Source organism: Dermacentor variabilis, chromosome 7 (genome assembly GCF_050947875.1).
Source record: "Dermacentor variabilis isolate Ectoservices chromosome 7, ASM5094787v1, whole genome shotgun sequence".
NCBI classification, from domain to species: Eukaryota; Metazoa; Arthropoda; class Arachnida; order Ixodida; family Ixodidae; genus Dermacentor; species Dermacentor variabilis.
Window position 1 is genome coordinate 144,679,107 of NC_134574.1, and position 24,127 is coordinate 144,703,233.

The 24,127-nt window shown below is 47.9% G+C and overlaps 1 protein-coding gene across 1 annotated transcript; it reads right to left on the bottom strand.

Annotated features, from left to right (window-relative positions):
- Positions 1 to 2,722: 2,722 nt before the first annotated feature.
- LOC142588066 (innexin shaking-B-like) lies at positions 2,723 to 5,328 on the bottom strand. Its single transcript, XM_075699515.1, has 2 exons — positions 3,478 to 5,328; positions 2,723 to 3,248 (listed from the first exon to the last, which is right to left on the bottom strand). The coding sequence occupies exons 1-2, from the start codon at positions 4,410 to 4,412 to the stop codon at positions 3,017 to 3,019; spliced, it is 1,167 nt and encodes a 388-aa protein (XP_075555630.1). The 5' UTR covers positions 4,413 to 5,328; the 3' UTR covers positions 2,723 to 3,016.
- Positions 5,329 to 24,127: the final 18,799 nt, after the last annotated feature.

The following is a 24,127-nucleotide window of genomic DNA, read 5'->3' on the forward strand; positions in this document are numbered from 1 at the left end:
CCAAGCGGGCGTGTAACAAATCATCGACGTGCGCGGCGACGGTGGTGATTACAGCGTGCGGTAATTGAGCGCCGCCGAGCGCTGCGCAGGCTTGCCGATTCGCAGCACGCGCTTATGTACACTACACAGCTCGCTATTAGAGGCTCAGTGAGGCGTGACGTGTTTTATAGTGCTATACAGAAGCATCGTCGCGAACAATGGAGCGCCTCGAATTAATTGAAGCTGCCCGCTTGCTTGCTCACCGATCGGCCACACCCAGAAAAAAACAGATCAAGGTCGCTATAGAGAGTTCTCTCTATTTTTTTTTTTTTTTGTGAATTAGAAGCAACGCCGTGGTCGTTCGGCTGAGTGACATTTTACACGTTTTCTTCGTCTGCTTCTTTTGTTTGCGGATGTGCGTGCCACTGCCGCACGGCGTAAATATTTCGAAGCGGAAGCGATGGGGCTGACGTGAATTCAAAGAGTGCGAGGTCGTAGCTCCAATTAATATAAAGCGACGAAAACTCGCCTGACGGATTACCGACGAAAACTAAACACTTCGCTTAATTCGGAAAGTTAGGGCAGTGTCGCTGCTTTTCGACAACAGTAATTACACTGAGGGGAACAAAAATAAAGAAAGAGAGAAACACTCTTGCGTAAATGTTTCTTTTTTTCTGTCCAAGAGGGGCGTGGCCACTCTTGGATGTATGATATACTTCATGCATATTCGCGTTCACAATATTTAATTATCTGTCAGCAATGTGCGTGTACCAGTATTCAGGACCCAGATTGATTATGTGACTTTATAGCCACATGTATACTACGTAACTTTCTTCTTAAAAAAAAAGTCCCATGCCTGCGTGGCACACTCAGCACAGTCACAGCTTATAAGCTGGAGGAGCGGCTCCACATAGGAGCTCCATTTTCGGGACCACGCACTACAGGGTCTTCGCGGCGAAGTCTCTATAGGCGTCGTTTTCGCCAGAACGATCTGAACTGTCCGCCCAGCGTCGACGGCGAGCTGCCGCTTGTGCTACTAGAGAGCTTTAGATTAGGGGACGCAAGCGGCTTGCCTACGCAAGAACTAGGTGCCTCGGTACTGCGCATGCGCAGACACTGACGTAGGGGTCTGCGCATGCGCAGTACCATGGCCCCTAGTCTTGCGCACGCAAGCCCCCCCGCTTGCGTCCACTAATCTAAAACTCTCTACTGTCTGCACCGAGGTCTGCTGAAGCCGTTGGTTGCAGCCGCGCGCGTAGCTGTACGATTCGCTTCTTCAGCATGCAGTTGTTCGCAGCTTGCGAAGAGGCGCCATAACGTGCACCGGAGAGTAAACACAGGTATGCAGACTACGTGACGCACATGTCTTATCCCTTGACCCACGGTTCAGGTATACTTTGCTGTCGTTGTTATTGTTTTGATCATGACGACGACGACGACGATGACGACGACGACGACGACGACGATGATGATGATGATGATGATGGTGGTGTTGGTGGTGGTGGTGGTGGTGGTTTATTGGCAACCCCTTCGAAACGGGGTGGTGACAAACGGTCTCCTAGCCTGCTTGAGTTAACCGGCTCCAGCTACATGCAGCATGCAACTGCTATGCAACTGCTATATGTCGGACACCTGGTGGAATATAATGGAACTATAATGGAAGTTAGGGTTCGTCATGTTGCCTCGCTCTTGTCTTCCAGCGCTATGACCCCTATTGCTGTATCCACTCGTGTTGTACGGAAGTACTCAACAAATGCAGCGCACCTACCTTTGTAAGGAGATTCTTTGCAGATACACACTTTACATACGTGCGTGTATGTACGTACAAAATATATAAATAATCGCAAGGCATTGCCCCAAATGAGCATAGCTTTATTGGTGAATTTTCACGAAGCAAATTTGTTCCACTTCAGCAACGGATAGCTAATGGTATAATAAGTATACTGTGCGCTTGCTCCGTGCTTGATGTCCTTATTTTTAAACGCTTCGTAGGAGGATATAAACCATGTCACTGCGTCGTTTCTTTTATTATCTCTAAATTTTTCTTTTTCTTTTGCGGTGCGCTCATGTTGGTCGCAATTATGATGTAGGCTTTCAATATGAGCCATATATATTCGAGAATCAGGAATTTGTAATGCACGACTATATTACTATAAGACAAATAGGGAGAAAAAAAAAGAAGCTCCCAAATTTGCAGGGCCACGTTAAACGCCAACTGTATAACGCAATCTTTGACAGCGCAAGAAAACCTCGCTTCAAATATATCGTATATAGACGCGAAGCGGCCTCCTTGCAAACTTCAACCTTTGAAATACGAGGACGTCGTGCATCACGAAGGAAGCTCGCAATAAACAGACGCGTTTTAAACAGACAGAGAAAAACAAAATGGCGCCACCATTACCGCTAGCTGGAACTGACGCACAACCTGCTGCTGCAGCGCCGGTCCTCGCGGTGTGACCTCCGAGCTGAGGCCGTGGCCGCGCGGCGCGCTGGAACTCCCGGATGTGACGTGCTGGCATTTGCGTCACGTCCGTTAACCACCAGGGGAGGTATTCTGTAAGAGTCCACCTAGCGGACACGTCCATTTCGTCTGCTGCTGAAGTTGTCCCTCATTGCCAAATAAGATATTCGGCGAGTTTAGTCGGTTGTTCATCAATTCGTTGACACCTAGGTCTGTCTGCATGTTTTTCAATTCGTTGACACCTATTTTCCGTCTGCATGTTTTTCAAGCGCGCTCCAGCTGGAGCGCGCTTGAAAAACATGCAGACGGAAAATGCGGACACATGTATACGCAGCGCTTTGCGTCTGCGTCCTTACTTTTTCCGTGGTCGTGCTGTCAAACCACGTGGTGCTTTTACTATTACTGATTTACTAAGGCAACAAACACTGTAAACTAATTTACGCTCTTTAAGGATGTATAAGGGTGTAAATTGGTCTATAACTCCCACCCTTGCATCCTTCCTGGCGCGAGTTGCAGGCCGGTGTATATATACCCTTTTGCATCACTAAGGGGGTAAAATTAGTTCGCATTGTATACTCAAACGTCCTGCATTGGGACCAAGCCATATTTCGACTTCTCGGGGTCTTTGTCGCCAGCAATCAAGGTGCGGTGGTTGGGCTCCTCCCGGAGATGGTCAGCCAGTTCCGCGATGACCTGAGCGAAGGTCCGCGCCTCCACGTTCTGGCCCATCATGTAGAGAAGGAACCAGTCGCCCAAGGAACCTCTGTCCAGAACTTCGCGGAGGTCTTTCGCCGGAACCATGTGGAACCTGAAGCAGTGGATTCGCCAGGGTGAGAAAGTGCCACAGAAGAGCGGGTAAACAGATCGTCTCGTAAATTAATATGGGTGTCGATTAGCATGCATAGCTGCACCTCGTAACCAAGAAAGCAGTAACCAAGAAAACAGAAGACCGACGGTCCCCGGGTGCCAGACTACCTAGCTACGTCACTGCACACTAGTGTACATTTAACCGAGATTGATGTACTTCCTTCACTGACCTGTAGTGAAGAGCCCGCGACCTCAGGGCTCGGCTGAAGACCAGCACTGTCCTCTGGATTACAATGACCCCCGTGAGCGCTGCCAGGATGACGAACCAGAACCAGAGGAACACGTAGATCTTCTCGTTGACGATGTTGAGCGGCAGCACGCACACAGCGTCGTGAGTCTCGACGTTGCCAGACGAGCCGAACTTATGGAAGTGACACTTGGCCACGCGAGGAAACACCCGCACCATGGGGTCCACCCTGTCCTCGTAGTCCTCGTCGCGGGTCACGAAGCTCAGGACCTCGACGCCGTACGTGAGGAACTCGCCGTCCAGGAACAAGTCGATGAAGAAGAGCTGGCACACCACGTTGAACAGCGCCATGGCCTCGCACGCGAAGTACTTCCAGGCGTACCAGTCCTGCGAGCCGAGGTTGGACAGGAGGTACCGAACCAGCAGGTCGGTCCTCTGCTGCTTGACGTCGGGCTCGAGTACGACGTGGTACTCGAGACTCTGGACGAGCGTCTTGAGCCTCCCGCCTTCCCACGCCTTCCATAGCCAGCGGGGGAGGTAGAAGCACAGAGCCTGCAAGAAGAGCACCAGGCAGACCCATTGGTAGTACTTGTGGTACTTGACGTCGGCGCGGTCGGTGAAGTCGGCGCCGTTGCCGACTCCCGGATAGACGATCCGCTTGCCGTCGGCGTTGGAAAACAGGCTCTTCACGCTGTACGTGGCGTGGATCCAGCAGTAGACGTTGATGACCCCCGCTGGAACGCCGGAAGAGCGGTCGCACTCGATGGGGTCGCCGACGTACTGCTTCGTGGTGACCAGAACGGCGAATGCGACGAGCACGAGTACGGTAAGTTGGTGGTGAAGCCGAAAGACGAAGCAGTCGATGCTGACCCTGCGGATGCTGAGCAGCTTCTTGAGGTTGCCCAGGATGTGCAACATGGCTGTTCACTTTCACGTACGTTAAGTAGATCGAAGCTGTGACAAGCGGTGGTATACGTCAAATGTTTGTGAAGCTAGGTGAAGTGAACTGCCCGTGCAGTCAGAAAAATACTCTTCTCAGTTTGACGCTATATACGACCTGATTTTGACAGTGCGCCTCTACGCCACGTTCAGTGCTAAGTGGCAAGAGCGGGAGATCCGTGAGAGTTTTCGTAAAAGATGGCCGCCGCCACTGTACGCACGTGCAGCAAGCGCGCGCACGTGGTCTGGAAGTTCACCGAGATGAAGCGCTGAAGGAAACAATAGGAAAAGCACCCGTCCATGGAAAGAAGCCGTTGCGTAAACCTTCGTGTTTCACTGAGAGCACAATCAAGGCACGTAAATAACGAAACAGGAGCGCGGTTGTATTTTCGTTCGCTGAAGACCCTATACGTCACTGCATCGGACAATAGAGACAATTTGCACAGAGGATTGAAGAATGAAAGCCGTCGTAAGTAATCACCAAAACAACAAAACAGCGCCCGCGGTTTTGTGAATCTGGACTTCAAACGCACACAATCCGCACGTCTTTACAGAGTCGTCTGGCCATGGCTGCTCGGTCAAGGGAAATGAAACGTCTGACCTTGCCGGAGGTCCCGATCCCGGCTCATTTCGACGAGTTCGATCCGGGGTTCTTGTTCGCTGCTTCGCTAGCGCATGGCAGAAGATCACCACCGTTGTGCCTATAGAACAAGAAAGCATGCAGGCGGATTTGCTGTGCGGCAGAGAGGTCTTCGGTCCCGTTTAGAAAAGTTCTGCAAGAGTTGTGGCGCCGTCGGGAAAAAACGCGGTGCCTTCTGCTGGCGCTGCCGATGTAAATGACTAAGTGCTTGCGCCGTGCATCTGCGGGCTATATGCTGTGCGCTTGCCACCATGCACATACAGCCAGCTGTGGCAAAGTGTGCAGCCTCCGCAACGCGTGGCGCCGCACCTGCGAAAGCATGCCGCCTGCAACGGCGTGGCGGTTGTTTTCCGTTCACGGTCGGGGCAACACACATGAAGGTATATATATATACCGCATATGCCCATTCATGCAAGACTCGCAGTTTTGCGTTTCTAACAATGAGAGTAAATGTTGAAAAATAGGAATACTTGTTCGCGCGACAACGATATATAGTGGAAGTTATTATTATTATTACCTCTTAGAGGAGGGTCGCAAATTAATACGTACACATAAGAAGCGGACATGACGAGCGCTACTACCGATGTTGATGTTCACTATTCAGGCGTTAATTTGTGCCCCTCATCTAATAGTTATGAATCACCGACTAGCCCAACAAGAATTACTCTTAGGTTTAACCGCATCGACCTCAAGTCTCCTGTCGATTGGTGCATCTTTCTATATCCTACAGGGTGCCAGCCGCGGGAACATCCCAGTAGCATGTTACTTTTAAAGGAAGGAAGTTGGCGAAAAGTGCAGCGCCGTGACTTTTTCTCGATCTGAGGACACCTCAACAGCACTGCACAGGGGAGGGGTGAGGGGAATAAAAGAAGAAAAGAGGAAGGAGGCTTCAAGGTCGACCGCACTAAGAAGCCAGGAGCATGCCATGGGACCGCTAACGGGCGCCGAACGTCTGTATCACATCCGAACGTCCCCCACAAGTGCTGTACGTCCAAAGGGCAACCAACACACGTCATTCCTTTGAGTATTCGCTTAGACCTTTGTGTTTTCTCGGAGGGGGAGGGGGTTTTGGCTCTTCCTCCAACTTTTCGTGGACGGTTGTCTGGCCGAGTAATCTGAACTGGTGCCTGTGACAGGTGTAGTCAAACAGGGCAGCTATACCGTAGACTGCGCGTAATCAAAGGTGGCGACCTGGCGCGCCGGTCTTGACACCCTTGAAGAATGCGTACCTCGAAAGAGCTTTAATGCGGTTCGCAATACGGGCAGACAATTAAGCCTCGCGGCGTTAACCGACGGAAATAACCAATAACGTGGCCCCAGGCAGCAGCATACCTCAGCAGGTCTCCTGGGAAGCTCTATCGCTGGACTTTGACAACCTTTCTCTGAGTGTCCCACCAGATTGCCCAACTCTATCTATCTGTCTATATGTCTATCTATCTGTCTATATGTCTATCTATCTGTCTATATGTCTATCTATCTATCTGTCTATATGTCTATCTATCTGTCTATATGTCTATCTATCTATCTGTCTATCTATATATCTATCTGTCTATCTATATATCTATCTGTCTATCTATCTATCTGTCTATCTATCTATCTGTCTATCTATCTATCTGTCTATCTATAAGTCTGTCTATCTATAAGTCTGTCTATGTATATGTCCGTCCGTCTGTCTGTCTGTCTGTCTGTCTGTCTGTCTGTCTGTCCGTCTGTCCGTCTGTCCGTCTGTCCGTCCGTCTGTCCGTCTGTCCGTCTGTCCGTCTGTCCGTCTGTCTGTCTGTCTGTCTGTCTGTCTGTCCGTCTGTCCGTCTGTCTGTCCGTCCGTCCGTCCGTCCGTCCGTCCGTCCGTCCGTCCGTCTGTCTGTCTGTCTGTCTGTCTGTCTGTCTGTCTGTCTGTCTGTCTATCTATCTATCTATCTATCTATCTATCTATCTATCTATCTATCTCAATGTTTTTACGTTTTTAAGCGGCGGGTGCATGCCTTACACGAGCAAATGCGGCAGCTGGTCGAGAGCGCGGGAAGCACTTCTCGCTTCGTGCATACGCAGAAGTTTGCAAAAAAAAGATGCGCGCCCGCGGCAGCTGCCATGACGCAGCGTATACAGCGCGCACCAGGGGGTTCGAGCCCTGGATCCTTTGCTCTTTTGCGCGGGCAGACTTCCGTCGCGCCGCGACATGCACATCCGCCGTCCGAAATGTCAAACTCCCTGTGTCGCGCGAACGCTGATGGATGAAATTCAGTTCTTGAGAAAACAAAAATAGGAAAAGAGAATATTTATGATCGAAATTTCGCTCTCGTGGACGCAGCATGAGTGTGTCTGTTGAAGAACAGCTATAAAACTGTTTAGGCAGGTATTGTTTTAAAACTCTATCTTAGTTGACTCGGTAAAAAAGAAATAAGGAAAGGCCGTGGATTACCGAAGGAGAAGACGAAGGGCAAAGTTCGTATTTTGCTATTCGCCCCGCTGCAGCGGCTCAGTGGCTGTGGCGTGCTGCCCCTGAGTTACGGGGGTCGCAGATTCGACCCCCGGTTGTGGCAGCTGTATTTCAATGGAGATGAAATTTCAAAAACCGCTCATATATGCGTAAATTTTTGGGTGCAGCTATAGGCCAAAGAAACGTTGGTGGTAAAAAATAATCCGGAGCTTCTCCACCACGGTGTCGCCTCATTTACACACTGTGCAATTTCGAGACATATATATCTTTCTTAATCTCTACTTTGTTATCACTTTACCTCCCCTCTCTCTCCAGCGTAGGGTAGCAAACCGAATCTTCCCCTCTGGTTAACCTCCCTGCCTTTCCCCTTTCCCCTCTCTCTCTCTCTCTCTCAACATATATGGCGTCAAGTGTGACGTACGTCATGGGTTTCGAGGAGTATTTCTCCTCGTTCTACCCGTCGTCAAATAGGAAATGTTCTCGATACTTGGTGAGTTTGAGTATACTTGCGACTCTTCAGAATGTAATGTACTACAGCATTATTTTCGATAAAGAAACAATAACTGTATAGGGGCGAGAACAGGCGCTGTCAAGGTTCATGAAGTTAAGGACCGAGAGCCGTTGTGTGAAGAAAGCTATTAGATTTTTTTTTTTAAAAAAGGCCACTGTTATTGTGGCATGATCCTTGATATAAGCCGGAATAGACACAAAAAATGAATGATGGGGTGCCGAATAGTCGCGCCCAGGGCGTTGCCGCGGTTGGGCAGACGGGTGCTACTATACGCGTCCAGATGAAGGCGCACATATACAGTAACACTCGTCTTTCATTTCTGAGTCTTTTTTTTTTTGCTTACCAAGCTACCTGTCACACAATAACAGTAGCCATTTTCAAAAGCTAAAGGCTTCATTTGGCTTCCATGCACGTTTTCTTGGTACTATATTGCCTAAGTCGTTGAACCAGTATTGGTTGAATAACGCCGGAGCGCTAGCGGCAGCCTTCCTCCTTTCCCCTTCTTGCGGCTGCGGAGCTCCAGGGGGAAAGACCCCAAATTACGTCAAAGTTAGGCTTCGAGGCGTCGTCATGAACGGACTCTCACACTGAGGTGAGTCAGAGTCCGAGTGCTTGCAGTAGAGCGAACGAGCGGGACCTGTGTAGGGCGCCAGCAGGCGCAGCTGCGACCCCGGTCGATCAGACACCGTATACATACCCCGGTGGTACAGGCAGCGGGACCGCGCCCTATCCCAGTACGTAGTAGTAGTAGGGTACACCCTGGAAGGTAGGGTACGTAATAGGGGTACACCCTAGAACCCAGCCCATGTCGCACCGTCGCACCGTCGCTCCAGACGGCGCACCGGAGAGCCGCAGTCGAGCCTAGACCGCGGGCTTCCGCTGCAAGCCGCGTGACGAAAAATAACGTCACCTCTCTCTCTCTCTCTCTCTCTCTATATATATATATATATATATATATATATATATATATATATATATATATATATATATATATATATAGAGAGAGAGAGAGAGAGAGAGAGAGAGAGAGAGAGAGAGAGAGAGAGGTGACGTTATTTTTCGTCACGCGGCTTGCAGCGGAAGCCCGCGGTCTAGGCTCGACTATATATATATATATATATATATATATATATATATATATATATATATATATGTGTGTGTGTGTGTGTGTGTGTGTGTGTGTGTGTGTGTGTGTGTGTGCTCTATGAGACCGCAGGCATCCACAACAGCTATTGATTTATCACTAGATTCTACTGATTTCTTTTTATTTTTGAATATTTAGTGATTCAGTGAAATAGAATCGAAATGTACTGATCTGACGGGAAAAAAAGAAAGAAACCAATAGCTAAATCTGCGTTTTTTTATCGCACATTTCTACGTTTTCCACGACTTCCAATCTCCTGGGTTTTCCGTGTGGATAACTGTCAAAGCGCAACCAACATTTACTGCGCGCGAAAAAATGAGCTATACATATAGGGAGCAACTTCATAATTCGTACCGCTGTATCCCTGAGTGTTAAGGATAAACGTAACGGGAGACGGGAACACGGCGGCATGGATTAGAGAGCGAACGGTTATATATATATATATATATATATATATATATATATATATATATATATATATATATATATATATATATATATATATATATATATACTGGCGTTGGACGTCGTTGATTGATCCATCATAACTGGCGTTATACGTATACTTTAAATTAAGAAAAAAAAATTTGTTCGGACAGGCCGTGCAATCGTGCGCAGAGCCAATAACCGGTTGTCTGTTGTGGGGTAACACAGTGGGATGCCAAGGGAAGAAGAAAAACGCAGTCAACGACCACGTTGAGCAAACCGAGAAATTGGGTCGCAGTTGCGTGGTATCCGTTACACACTCGTAACGCGCTAACTATATATACCACAACGTAAAACTATAAAAACCACGATAGACACACCGGAAAATGGCGACAGATACTTTTGTCGCATCACTTCGTCTTCGTATATCTGCCATTTAATCTCACCACCACGGTGTTCGTCGGTGGTGGCGCTGCACTGCTCCATATTCATAGACAAAAAAAAAACGGAGACGTACGAAAGCAAAGTTCACAATAGGGGGTCAGGAAATTTGGTTGTGGGAGTTCATCGTGTTTTTTTTTAAACCTATGGAGGACATTAAACAGTATCATTAAACAGTTCGAAGCGGAATTTCGATTTGGCTTGAATTTTGTTTTAAATATTTTCAAAATTTCGGAAGTTCGCAAAATTTAGAAGCACGAAGTTTTGTAACATATCAATTTTGTCCGCTTTCGATGCACTATTAGATGCGATTCACAGAATTCTGGTATCATTTTTCACTGCTGAGTTGCAGAGTTGTGAACTTGATAGTTTCGTTTTATGAAAATTTGCAATTTTTGCCCACTTTGATAAAAAAATTGACGACCTAAATAAAGAAATTCGAAACTAACAGTCACTATAATTCAAGTTTTTCTTTTAAATGCAACAAACCTCGTCAAATTTGGTGCGGTAGTTGCCGAGAAAAACGAATTCTCATTTTACATGTTTTTAGATAGGAGCGCTCAAGCTAAAGCTTCCTTTTAAATACTTGTTCTGTTTACCTTGTAGCAGGCACGTACCCGGGGGGGGTGGGGGGCGCCTCCCACCCCCCTCCGCCACCATTCCTCACACACATCCCTAAAGCGCCGCGAAATCAATCTTGAGACTTTACACCTATCCTGCGGTTAACATTTTGCTGCCTTTTTTTCTCCTTTTGGATGGTGGTAGTTATCGATATCTCTTGGGGTGTGAAGGCGAACTTTTCTCGTCGATTCGGTGCCCCTGCGATTAACTCGAGATACGTTCAGTTGTCACAATATATTGAGACGGTCACGCGCATCGCTGCTGCTTCGTTAGTTCAACCTTCTTTGTTCAGACTGATCCAGAGTCCAGGAAAGGGATTCAATTCGGAGTGAGCCGGTCTGCATGTAGCCGGAGAAAACGCCAGTTTCGTTTAACTTTTCATTTATCTTCATTATTTCCTCGAATGACGGCTCGCCGCGACGCTGGTAGATCCTCGGAACCGCATACCCGCGATATGGGCTAGATAAGGTGGAAAATAAAATCATGCGAAACAGCATCCATCATCAAACCCTGTAATAACCGTTAAATTAACCCATAAGCAATGCGACTGTCACCCGTTACCTCGTCTCGTTTTTCCTTAATTGTATGGCACTTTTCGTGCAAAATTGGCAACTGGAAACAAGATGAAGTAGAGAAAACGCCGCCGGAAGTGGCAAATGCTTCCGTGTGTTTTGAAAGACGCTTCTACAGTTATCAGTCGAGCCGTCTGACGTATCCACTTCTCTGTTGTGCTTATGTGGTTGTTTTTCTATAAACTTCCGCTAGATTTAGCAGGCTACGTCCTGGAAGTCATCCAGGGCCTACGTTTGTAAACAGTGAAAGGGTCTATATAGCAAAACCGGAAGTCGTCCAGGGCCTATGTTTGTAAACAGTGAAAGGGTCTATAGACCCTTTCAGTGTTTACAAACATAAGCCTTGGGCGACTTCCGGTTTTGCTCACCGACGTAGCCCGCGAAATCTAGCGAGCAAGTAAAAGCATTGACCACTATAGCGAGTAGGAGCAGCGCGTTGATGATGATGAAAACGTTTTATTTACAGGAAAAGGGGAGCGGACTTAGGAGAAGGGTGGTCGGATTCTTATTCCGGAATTATTCCGGATTCTTATTCCGGAATGCAGCCCTGTCCAGCTCTTTCCACGAGGGTTGAGCTGGACAGGGCTGCCTCCCATCCTTCCCACGTTGGCTGTTGTATAGTCTCTAAGGCACTATTAGCCTGGCAGGCCCATACCGTATGGTACAAATGTGCTTTCTGCCCGCAGAATTTACACTCGGCCGAAAAGGAGTGTGGCTCAATAGCATGTAGCTTGACTGGGTTATTAAATGACCATGCAGATTGGCAGGAACGAAAACGGGACACAAGTTACTGGAGGACTTGACCATCAGCTGCCCTTGCTATACGGCAACAAGACAAGACGTTCCGAAAGAGTGGTGGGTCAAATTTACGACACTGCCGTTTCCTAAAAACATGCACCCAGAACATCATCAAGCGAGGAGGAGGGCAAGAGCCAAGAAGATGGACCAGATCTGTTCTGAATTAGAGGGAGCCTTCTTCGTGGACGCTGCGGGTCCGGTGTGAGGAGTCTCGACAATATCGGTGGTGCATCAAGGGCAGGCGGTCAGTGGACTTTCTGTTCGGCACGGGGAAATTGCAGAATTGGAAGAAGTGGCGACCGCCATGGCAGCAGCTTGCAGCACTAGCTTGCAGGATCCTGAAACAATCTGGGGTCTTCGCTTCGCCAGGTCACGAGGGTGTAGAGGGCAATGTGTGTGCACACGCTGCCGCCCCAGCTTTCCTCCCCCGCGGATCCCTCCTCCTCCCTCCCCGAATACTCGGACTTCCCAGGGCTATTAGTAATTTGTGCACATGCATTACAGCACTTGCGCTTATCGCGACGAAAGTACCAAAGAAAAATTGGAGGACGCTTAAGCTTCGCCTTCAAGAGTGTAGCGCGACAGCGTTCCCGTCGACCCACCAAGTGGTGTAATACAATGGGCTACGGCGCAGCGACTACGCGCCCCGCATCGGACGCGGTGAGCGTCGAGCAACGCAGCGTTCGGCGCGACAACGAAATGTGCGCCTGAGCAAGCGACGCACGCCTGAGCCTTAGAAACAGCTCGTTTCTAAGGCAACACCGCGTTCACTAGAGGCGCTTTTGTACCGCTTTGAAGCATCGAACTCGTGGCTCAGTGGTAACGTCTCCGTCTCACACTCCGGAGACCCTGGTTCGATTCCCACCCAGCCCATCTTGCAAGTTGTTTTTTATTCATGAAGTGCCTGCTGGGATTTATCGCTCACGGCCAACGCCGCGGACGCCGACACCGACGCCGACGACACCGGCTTTTCTGCGACACGAGCTCCTTAACGCTATCGCGTTAATACGCAGGGAATGAAGTTCAATCAGAAGAACGTCATTTACGAGCAGTGCGTTAAAATGTTGTTAAAACACTAAGCCCGCGGATTTTCAACACTTTTCCTCTGTACACAACGGCAATTTTATAAGTCAACATCGTCGCAAGTTATACGAGAAATTTTATGTGTAAATATTAAGGCGTAATGCGCATGTCTTTTATCTCAAAACTTCAAAATAGGCTTTCCGCACAGTGGAAGAACTTAAAAGCACGCTTTGTGTTCCGGCGCAGCAGGCTGATGAGGCCCGCGACCGGAAGTTCCTTGGGGCCGCTCTCTCGCTGCTGTTACCGCGCGAGTGAAACCGTCTATCACCGCTAGTTATCCTCAAGCAAGGCAAACGGCATACAACGCTTCGCTTACGTCGATTCCCACAGCGCGTCGGATCCGCGCATTCTTCTTTCTTTCCTTTCTGCCATGTTTTTTTTTTCTTATATATATTAGGCAAATTAGTATGAAAGGTACACACACATATAGTGCTATATTTGCCAATTTTCCTTCTACAGTTTGCTTTCTTGGTAATTACAAGAAACAGTGCTGCATAACACGGGGTTACAGCCTGAGCTAGAACGGACGTCCTCTAACATGGCGCACACGCCCACAAACTGGCGTCTTCTTGAGAATTCGTTCCAAGTAGACCCGGCTTGTGAACCGCTAGAATTTGTAAGTTTCAATATGGGTCGTAAGATAATGAGCTACAAAGTTAATTACTGAATTTCTGTTAATTTGTCGAATTTGCTTTCTTTTTGTGTGTGTGTGTGCAAGTAGTGTCCACTGCTTCGAGTAGACCGGCTCATCAACTACAATCGAGCTATCCGCCACAGGCAACCTTTAAGACAATTTGAAAGTGTTCGCTAAAACACCCTGTATATGCTAATAGATATATGCACCTACCGAGTGTCGCGTTCGACACCCTTGCGCCGCCTCGCGTTATTGGCCCCGCATTAATTTGATCGGGAGAGTAGCCGAGGTTCGTAAGTATTCATGCCAGTTCAGACCAAGAGCCACTACTCTTGGGGACGCATTCTCGGACGATCACTGCATATAACGGGCGGTGCTGTCACTTTCGCTTGACGTATATAGCACACGGCGCACTGTTATGATTCGGGCGTTTTTTTTTTTTTCCCCGACCAATTAATCAGCGTGCACTGAGAGTGACACCTCCCCTGACCGGACACTTAATAATAATATTTGGGGTTTTACGTGCAAAAACCACTTTCTGATTATGAGGCACGCCGTAGTGGAGGACTCCGGAAATTTTGACCACGTGGGGTTCTTTAACGTGCACCTAAATCTAAGCACACGGGTGTTTTCGCATTTCGCCCCCAACGAAATGCGGCCGCCGTGGCCGGGATTCGATCCCGCGACCTCGTGCTCAGCAGCCCAACACCATAGCCACTGAGCAACCACGGCGGGTACCGGACACTTTTCGTTCCTCGAAAGACAGAGGCAATAGTCTTTCGCGAGGCGCGGCTTGAATCACAAGTTTGCGGGTTGCGGTTTCAGTCAATCAGTACACATATCCAAAAAAAAAAGAAGAAAAGAAATTGTCACCGTCGAGCACTCCCCGAAAACCTGTGCGTTTACTTGAATAAAGCATTACACAACAAAATCAGGCATATATTATAACAAAAAAGATTAATAAATCCTTTGGCAGGATGTCCTGAATCTATTGCTATATTGCACGTGTTACGTTTCTCTGATATACGAACGATTCAACTGTGCAACAAAGCTATTCGCTTACCAAGAAAATCATCTTCGATTGTTTCTGCATGATTTTTATTTTTTTTTTTTTTTTTGCGGAGGCCGTATAAAGCAAATTCATTTTTGTCACAACCGCTTAATCCACCATTGCGGGCCACCGAAAGCGAAATTGCGTTATAACCTCTCACAGCCAGAACGGATCGAATACACTTCGAATTTTAAGCAAAATCGGAGGGCCAGTGACAACTCGGGTGTAGAATCAAATATACTGTTGTTGTTGTTGTTGTTGTTGTTGTTGTTGTTCGGCCTAACCATTTTGTTCAAGCAGTGAACAGACGTAATTCTGAGACGGGGCGTTTTCGGTTTTCGTGACGTCACATACCAGACAGGCGCAGCGGTCGTGACGTCACAAATATGTCGACCAATAGTGGAGGAACAATGGCGGAAACTTATTAGAGACGGATTTGGATATCTGTACGTTACAGCGCCACAAATCCGTGCCCTGGCGACTAGAACAAAAAAAGAAGAAAACGAAAGAAACAGATCTCGAAGGCTATGCTTTTGCGAGTTGCACGGGCCAGAAACAAGTCATGGCCGCCATGTTTTAGAGAGCACCAATTAATGCCCACACCTTACAACAATCAGCCTAAGGACGTGCCTTTCAACATAGAAGAAATTGAGCGTGCAATTACCTTAAGTAGCACGTGCTCTATTCGGGTCTGGACGGATTCGCTGTTCTTGCGTTGAAATTTATTTTTAAGAGCACTCGTCATTTTTCCTTCTCGTGTTTAATTCTATTTTTACAACTACTGCACTCCCCTATGTGTTGAAGAAAAGGTCGCGTTACTTTTGTTGCGAAACCTAATCGACCACCCTATCGGTCAGAATCAGAATCAGGATCAGAATTTTATTATTAGAAGTTGGGTCACATTACAAGTATTTAGTATGAAGAAGGGGGTCCCATAGTCAAAGCCGATCTCATCATTCTGCGACGTATACGTAATCAAATTACATGCAACGAACCATATCCCTATTGCAAAAACCAGCGCCACTGGGACCCAGTGCGCCGGATTATGGGCCTAGTACAGCGCGCTGGACGCTGGGGCGCTGGGAAGGCGCGGCGTACTGGGAGGCACTGGCTAGTCGTGCGAAAAACAGCTCTAGCGCGTTAAATATACGGCGCCTGGACACCGTATATATTTTTTCGAATACAGAAAGCAAGTAAGAGCGCTTTAGTGCAATAAAAAAAAAGAAAACAAAACGTGAAAAATAAAGCTGCTCCGACAAGGATTCGAACGTACTACCTACAGTTCCCAAGCACGTCATTTTACCACTACGCCACGCCATCAACGGGAAATACGCGGATAATTTGCCATGTCAAAGCCGAGAAGCAGTTTGTTTCGCAGAGATACGTCTCGTACATACGTGGTTGATGCGCTATCGCCCAGCAACTAGAACTCACGCCTGTACCAGAAATAAAAAGTTCCTGTCCGTATTCAGCAGTATGCTTGGAAGTGCCACACCATCGATTTTCGCTTGCGATTGCTATTTTAACTACCCGCGCCGAGATCGCTCCCCACCGAAGCTTAGGCCTAGCGAATCCTCCGAGTCCGTCCTCTTGGCGTGTCTAGGCGCAGGAATCAAGAAATCTAACACGGATAAATCGCTCTATATTTCAGCTTTCGCATCGATATTCTTAAGTAAACGATTTTTTCATGTCTACAGTGCCAGCACAAGAAGCGGTGACCGCAGATGTGACGCGTCATAAACACAGGTATGTGTGCTATCGCCGAAGGCTCCCAGCACTAGCCCGCGCTTCTCTGACGAAGATCTATGACTGGACATGCATGTTGACTGAAAGGCATCACTGAACTAAGGAAACGGTGCATATCCTTTGCGTGAAGAACAAGAAATGGCTATCGAAATCGGCAGTAACAGGCCATACACCATCCCGGGTCGGCGGTTCATTTAGGACTTCTTTTCGAAATTAAAATAGCAATCGCAAGCGAAAATCGATGGTGCGGCACTTCCAAGCATACTGCTGAATACGGACAGCAACTTTTTATTTCTGGTACAGGCGTGAGTTCTAGTTGCTGGGCGATAGCGCATCAACCATGTCTGTACGAGACGTAGCTCTGCGGAACAAACTGCTTCTCGGCTTTGACATGCCAAATTATCGGCGTATTTCCTGTTGATGGCGTGGCGTAGTGGTAAAGTGACGGGCTTGGGATCTGTAGGTCGGACGTTCGAATCCTTGTCGGAGCAGTTTTATTTTTCACGTTTTTTTTTTGTTTTTTTTATTGCACTAAAGCGCTCTTTCTTGCTTTCTGTATTCAAAAAAATATATACGGTGTCCAGGCACCGTATATTTAACGCGCTAGAGCTGTTTTTCGCACGAGTAGCCAGTGCCTCCCAGTACGCCGCGCCTTCCCAGCGCCTTCCCAGCGCCCCAGCGTCCAGCGCGCTGTACTGGGCCCATAATCCGGCGCACTGGGTCCCAGTGGCGCTGGTTTTTGCAATAGGGATCTCATCAATTGCAACGAATTTCATTTCTGTCAAAAATTTTAGAACGAGTTTTCAATTCCCGTCGATAGTAGTTCCTATGCTCTGATAATTTACTTCATCCCCCCCATAAAACTTGTTTTTAAACATATAATCTAGAATTTTAAGCCCCCCGTAAGGCACTCTATTATAGAAGACAGCAAACTTCAGCAGTTCCTTTCTTTTCTGAAATCATTCACTGCGGCAGGATGATGCTCTCATGTAGTGAAGACCGCCACCTTATTTTTGCCTGTCTGATTTTTCCTCAAATAATTGTGATAAGCGAGTATGGGGAAGGAGGAAAGAGAAAAGCAGAAGGCAGGGAGGTTAACCAGAATAACGTCCGGTTGGCTACCCTACACCGGGGGAATGGGAAAGGGGAAACCAAAGACCACTATGGGGAACTGGACAAGAAACCAGGGGTTGTAGGACTCTCAGGGGGGAGGGGTGCGGTCGTATCAGAACGTAATAATTCAAAGTAGTAATTTGCAAGAAAAAAGATACTTATTGTAATTTTTAAAAGGTAAATTTAATTGTGTTATAGTGCAACAAAAATAGTGTAACTTAAGTATTTATTTTTTATTTTATTTCACGATAACCTTAAAGGCCCTCTAGGGAGGGTATTACATAGGGTAAATGTTACATAGGTGAGGTGAACAGTGCGTAATGTAAATACAATGGAAAAACAAAACTGGGAAAAAATTAATTACAGTGCATCAACGTACACACACAAAAAATAATGATAGTTATCAGTACAGCAACTCTAAATGGTTTGTACAAAATGTGACACTGTCGTGGAAGCTTGGTTAACGGCGCATTAACAAACAAAAAAGAAAAAAAATGTTTACAAATCAGAGAGTCAGACGTGATATATTAGGTATTCATGGTACTGCGTAGAGCGTCTGTAAATTTTAAGGCATTTGTTTCGGTGACAACGTGCGATGGCAGATTATTCCATTCTTTCGCGGTGTGAGGTATGAATGACTGACCAAATGCGAGGGAATGACACATTATGCATTTAACTTTGCAAGAATGATCCCGACGCGGAAAAATGGCTGAGGGTTTACGCATGAACTCGTTATGAAGGGATACGTGATAGTAGAGCTTATGGAATAGTGTTAAACGAGATATATTACGGCGTTTAAATAAAAGTTTAAATAAATAGGTTCTTACTTTTTTTCTTTGTGATGTCCGCAACCACCTTTCCGTATGACTTAGCATTGCATGTTGTGGAATTCCAACCACGTACATGGGCAGACTTAAGCCCTCCGAGGCTGCCCCTATTTAAACAGGCCAGAATTGTTCAGTTAAGACATGTACGTTTATGAAACCTCATATTCGCAGCTGTTTAGCCTATCCTAATCTTGTTTTTTTTTTTCTTTTGAGGGGGTTCGGCATTTCAATATTTGAATATATTGGATTCCAATAATATTAGGGCATCATCTTGATGTTTGTTTCGTTTGTCAGGTGGTGTTGTGACCCGTGCAACATGTTTCGCGAACCTACGTAAAACAATGATGTTTTCCTTTTGACTTTTTCGTGCGCTCCGTGGGACAACGTTCAAGCAGCTACCTGCCTGACGCGACAACAGCGTGGTATTTCCGATTCTCCTTAAACTTAAAGACTCCTTACGCGATTTCTTAGCTTAAGTTTTCCTGCGGAGATCAACAATTATGGCGCAAGTGAGGAGGCGGTTGCTGTGCAAAAAGCGTCGTGCGTTCCAGAGGCTCGATTACTTGTTTTGAAAGTCCCGCTTGGGCATTAATCAATTCTGAAGCCAAAACTTGTACTACAACTGACGTCACGAGCGAAATTATAGTGTCTCCCCTACACTGTTAAAATAATTTACACCCTTAAAACTGAATAAGGTCTTAAATTGACCAATTACTCTTACCGTTATACTAAAAGTGGTGTAAGGTTGCGAGTTTTATACCGATTTACACCCTTATTCAATTCTAAGGGTGTAAGTTATTTTAACAGCGTATGAGATTTGAGCGATTGCCTTTTCACTGTAAATTCGAAGTGCTCTCATTTTGGGCACTCGGCGTTTGTGAATCCTGCCAGCTGTTGTGTAAACCATACGCGGCGTGGTGGCTCGCTCTCGATATTCGTCGCTCTCGATATTCGTGTTGTCAGTTCTTTCGACGCTGTTTTCCGCCATTCACCTTATTCTCGGCGCATCCTTTATTGTGGGTATGTGTGCCCTTTTCCAGGCTTATCAGCATCGTTGCCACGGACGCCTCCTTTGTGCCGGCGATGCCATTTTCAACGTCACGACAACGAACAATGGGGCGCAAACACACCGCCGTCTGGCCAAGAACAATTTCCATGCTACGCACACAATCTATAACCATGCAGACCAGGAGAGTATTTTTCGTTCTCACCCGGTCGGAAATAGACATTCATGCGCTTTGACAATAGCCAAAACAAGAGGCCCGATGCACTGGCAAGAGGCCTCTGGTTTCCATTTTGCGTAATGAACACTTCAAACAATAAAGTAATAACCAAAAGTTCCTCGAAATGCATGCACAGATGCCACTGCTCTGAGAGTCTGTGTGAAGCCCTGCTTCAATTTGCCGGCACTGTTCTTGCACTATAGAGCAGAGGTCGCAGCTCGTGACTTCCAACTGTACACGTTGCTTCACTGACATGCGTGTTCAAATCCCATTGCACCTGTATGGCTTGGGAGGAGTTTTGATATTTTTCTTCACGCTGGTGGTAGCAATGGCGAAGCCGAGGACGACGAGGTGGCTGAAAACGGCAGAGATTGTCGTCGTCGTCGTCGTGTCACCTACGACGACGAAGAAGGTCGCCGTCAGCGCAGCAGAACGGAGGGTCGGACAAGGGAAACATATCGAGCACTCAATTGTTTGTCGCAGTAAATAAAGACGAAGGAACTGTGCAGAGCCAACGCACGTATATCGGCGTCGATCTATATGCGTGAAGTGGTCAAACGAATGCTTATAAATACGAACATTTCATTCCCGAGTCTTTCGCGTAAAGGAAGTTGCATGGCGTCCCCAGCGTGGGTTATTGCGCACCTGTATATACGATACGCAATGCGACACACGCGGCGTTCATCGCAAAGAGCTAATTGCCTGGCTTTTTAGCGCGATGGGCGCGTGTATACGTGCGATTGTGGATGCCGCTGTACTCGAAGACCGAGCTCCTGGTAACTCATTCTAAGTGGTCATACGCCTCGAAAACTCGCACTGGCTATACGATTCGTAAATTGCAATACACCCCGTGAAGTAATCAATTAAGAAGTTGATGAATGATTCTTTGGTAATTCGTTGGATGCGTTCTTTTCTTTTTTACAGCGAAGCTGTTAAAGGGACACTAAAGGTTACTATTAAGTCAACGTGGACTGTTGAAATACCATCCCAGAAACCTCGAAACGCTTGTTTCGTGCCAAGGAGAGACTTATTTTAAGAGAAAATGCGTTCTGAAGCGTCCGCGTACCTCTAGCGCAGTTCAAATCGCCCGCCCTCCGATCGAGGAGAACTGACATCATGGTCTCATAGTGACGTTGCGCCATCGGCGAGTAGAACGGCGTCCGCAGATGGCGCTACGGCTTTTCTGCGCAAAACGCGAACGCGCGGCCAGAAACAGAGCCAAGACAGAGCCGACAGCAGAGCGAAAGCGGGAGTATGGTGGCTAGCGGAAGGAAACGAATTACGTCCCACGTTACGTCCCACGGCACACGGAGAGTCCGTTTTCGTTAAACTATAGGCTGCAGCGAGCTCGCAGCGTGGTCGGCGTGGTCTATGAGAAGCGACGAGCCTTTTCGCACTCGCAACAGGGCATAAAAATGTGCGAATCGACGCAAAACTCGGCCTAGAAACGTGCTTCGCCACAGCCAGGGCTCAATACGACCCAAGCTGGCACGACCCAGATGTCGTTTCCCGCACCGCCACCAGGCGCCGCTACTATACCTCACACTCCAGCGCAAGACGCCCATAAGCTGGTACTTCATTTTATGACGCTAACTTCGACGCTCGTCGCAATGGACCCTGACACCGACAGATTGGCTCGCGATGGTGGGCTCAACTTCAGCGATTTGAGCACCGACGAGCGCGACCTGCTTCTGAGGGCTCGCACTGCCGGCGTCGTTGCGTACTACGACGGCGGCCTCGACACCGGCTCTCCGGAGCGGGAAAGCAACGAGGGCTTCCCACGACATCACATGGACGTGGCATTCTCGCTGCTTGTTCCAAATGAAAGTTTCGCGAGCAGAACCCTCACAGCACGACGCGATAACGAAACTACTGAAACTCCAAAGCGTGCGCGGCGCAGATTCGAGCGAAAACGAAACCTTTCGAACACCCATATTACTGAAGGGTAACGTCAAAATGTTATTTTTTCCTAGAATCGAATAGACGTAGACAAGTAGCATTTTTTCCGGCTTATAATCGAATGAAATGATATTTTTAATACGAGTAGTTGAGTATTAGTAACACAAATTATGAGGAGACCTTTCGTCATCGGGCTAGTACCGGAATGTCGCTGGGGGGTCTCAAATCGTGTCATGCATTTACCTCAATTTCTCGGTTACTAAAGCTCTGTTCGCGATTATATTGACGCCTTAGACGTTCTAGAACATTGCTCTACCACTTTAACTTGAGTTTCTGGTAACCTTTAGTGTCCCTTTAAGGGCTAGTTCCCCCAGGATCGTGTCCGTGTGTAGACACAAAATCCCCGACACGTGGGCCGATACCGAAAATAGTGCAATACCTGCCCGACCCACGGCGGAGGTGAAGCAGGCGTTAAGCACTCCCCACACGTGGGCCGATCCCGAAGATAGTGCAATACCTGCCCGACCCACGGCGGAGGTGAAGCAGGCGTTAAGCACTCCCCACACGTGGGCCGATCCCGAAGATAGTGCAATACCTGCCCGACCCACGGCGGAGGTGAAGCAGGCGTTAAGCACTCCCCACACGTGGGCCGATCCCGAAGATAGTGCAATACCTGCCCGACCCACGGCGGAGGTGAAGCAGGCGTTAAGCACTCCCCACACGTGGGCCGATCCCGAAGATAGTGCAATACCTGCCCGACCCACGGCGGAGGTGAAGCAGGCGTTAAGCACTCCCCACACGTGGGCCGATCCCGAAGATAGTGCAATACCTGCCCGACCCACGGCGGAGGTGAAGCAGGCGTTAAGCACTCCCCACACGTGGGCCGATCCCGAAGATAGTGCAATACCTGCCCGACCCACGGCGGAGGTGAAGCAGGCGTTAAGCACTCCCCACACGTGGGCCGATCCCGAAGATAGTGCAATACCTGCCCGACCCACGGCGGAGGTGAAGCAGGCGTTAAGCACTCCCCACACGTGGGCCGATCCCGAAGATAGTGCAATACCTGCCCGACCCACGGCGGAGGTGAAGCAGGCGTTAAGCACTCCCCACACGTGGGCCGATCCCGAAGATAGTGCAATACCTGCCCGACCCACGGCGGAGGTGAAGCAGGCGTTAAGCACTCCCCACACGTGGGCCGATCCCGAAGATAGTGCAGTGCCGGGCCCACATACACAACTTCGCTGGTCATCCTTCTACACAGAGTCGAACGGCACTACTAAAATGTTATCTGCAACAGGCGATTTAAACAAAATTCCGTAACACTTAAAATGACCCCCCTCCCCCTATTTTAAGTAAGTTAGCATAAAAGGTACACATTAGCAGTGTAATATATTGCAACATTTTCTCTCATAGTGACCGTTGTTGAAGAATAACAGAAACGGTGCTGATAATACGGGGATATAACGTGAGGCGAACGGGTGGTCGTATAACATGCAATACATGCGTTGCTGTAGCGACGATTGGCTACTAGCACCATGTTGTTTTTAAACCATTCGCCTACAGAATGATGTTCAAGCTCTGCATGTCTGAGTTGAGACTTTGTATGTGCCCCGGGTATCATTCATGAATTCGAGACGATGCTTTTGCATGGACGCTCCAATGACGTTTAGTTGTGTGTGGCAAAACCAGTGTCAAGCAGACACCATTTTCTATTTCATTTGCTGATCTGTTTTGTTTATATCGAGTATGATGTATTACGTGAGCTACACCTTATATTGTACTTTACGTTCATACCGCAGTTGTAAGCGTGCCTACGAGTGAATAAATCTTCTTGTCAACTTGGCACAGTTATTTGGATGTTTTCCTCTACTTCGAAAAAGCGGGCTCACATGTGTTCCCAAATAGTTTTACAATACGAACATTAGGGACCCCGCGACGCGGTTTCTCTGTCGGCGTTGTTGTCCGACAGGGAAAAGTCATCCCGTACACCGCCGGCCCTTCGCGTGGCGCATAGGCGTTACAGAACTAATTGAATTTCTAAAAGCAAAATGCACCAGAAAATTCTTAAAGTGCGATTTACACACAACCTACAGACATGATAGCATCAGATTGTAATTTGAACATACGAGAAAACATGATTCTGCCACGCGAGAACTCGAACACAAGCACCTTTTTCTAGCTGCCGTTTGAGGTCTGTCTCAGTAGGAGCGGCGCACCCCCTCGGTTCCTTTGAACACCATCCAGATGGCGCTCGCCTCGCTGCATCCTCGGCAGCGGTGGCGCCCGCCGTGTGGGGGGAGAAAAAAAAGAACCAGAAAGCTCGCATTCGTGAGCGTTCGCCACCACCGTTTCCTTCTCTTAAGCAACCTCCAAATTCTTTGTGATTCCGTTTGTTGAATAAACTTCTCGTTAACAGCAGTTCGTCCGACACATATCAAGTTACTGTGTCAAAATAGAAGTCGACATTAATTATGAAGTCATAAGGATCGTCACCGGTGTTACGCATTCGACACCGTTGCACCGCCTTG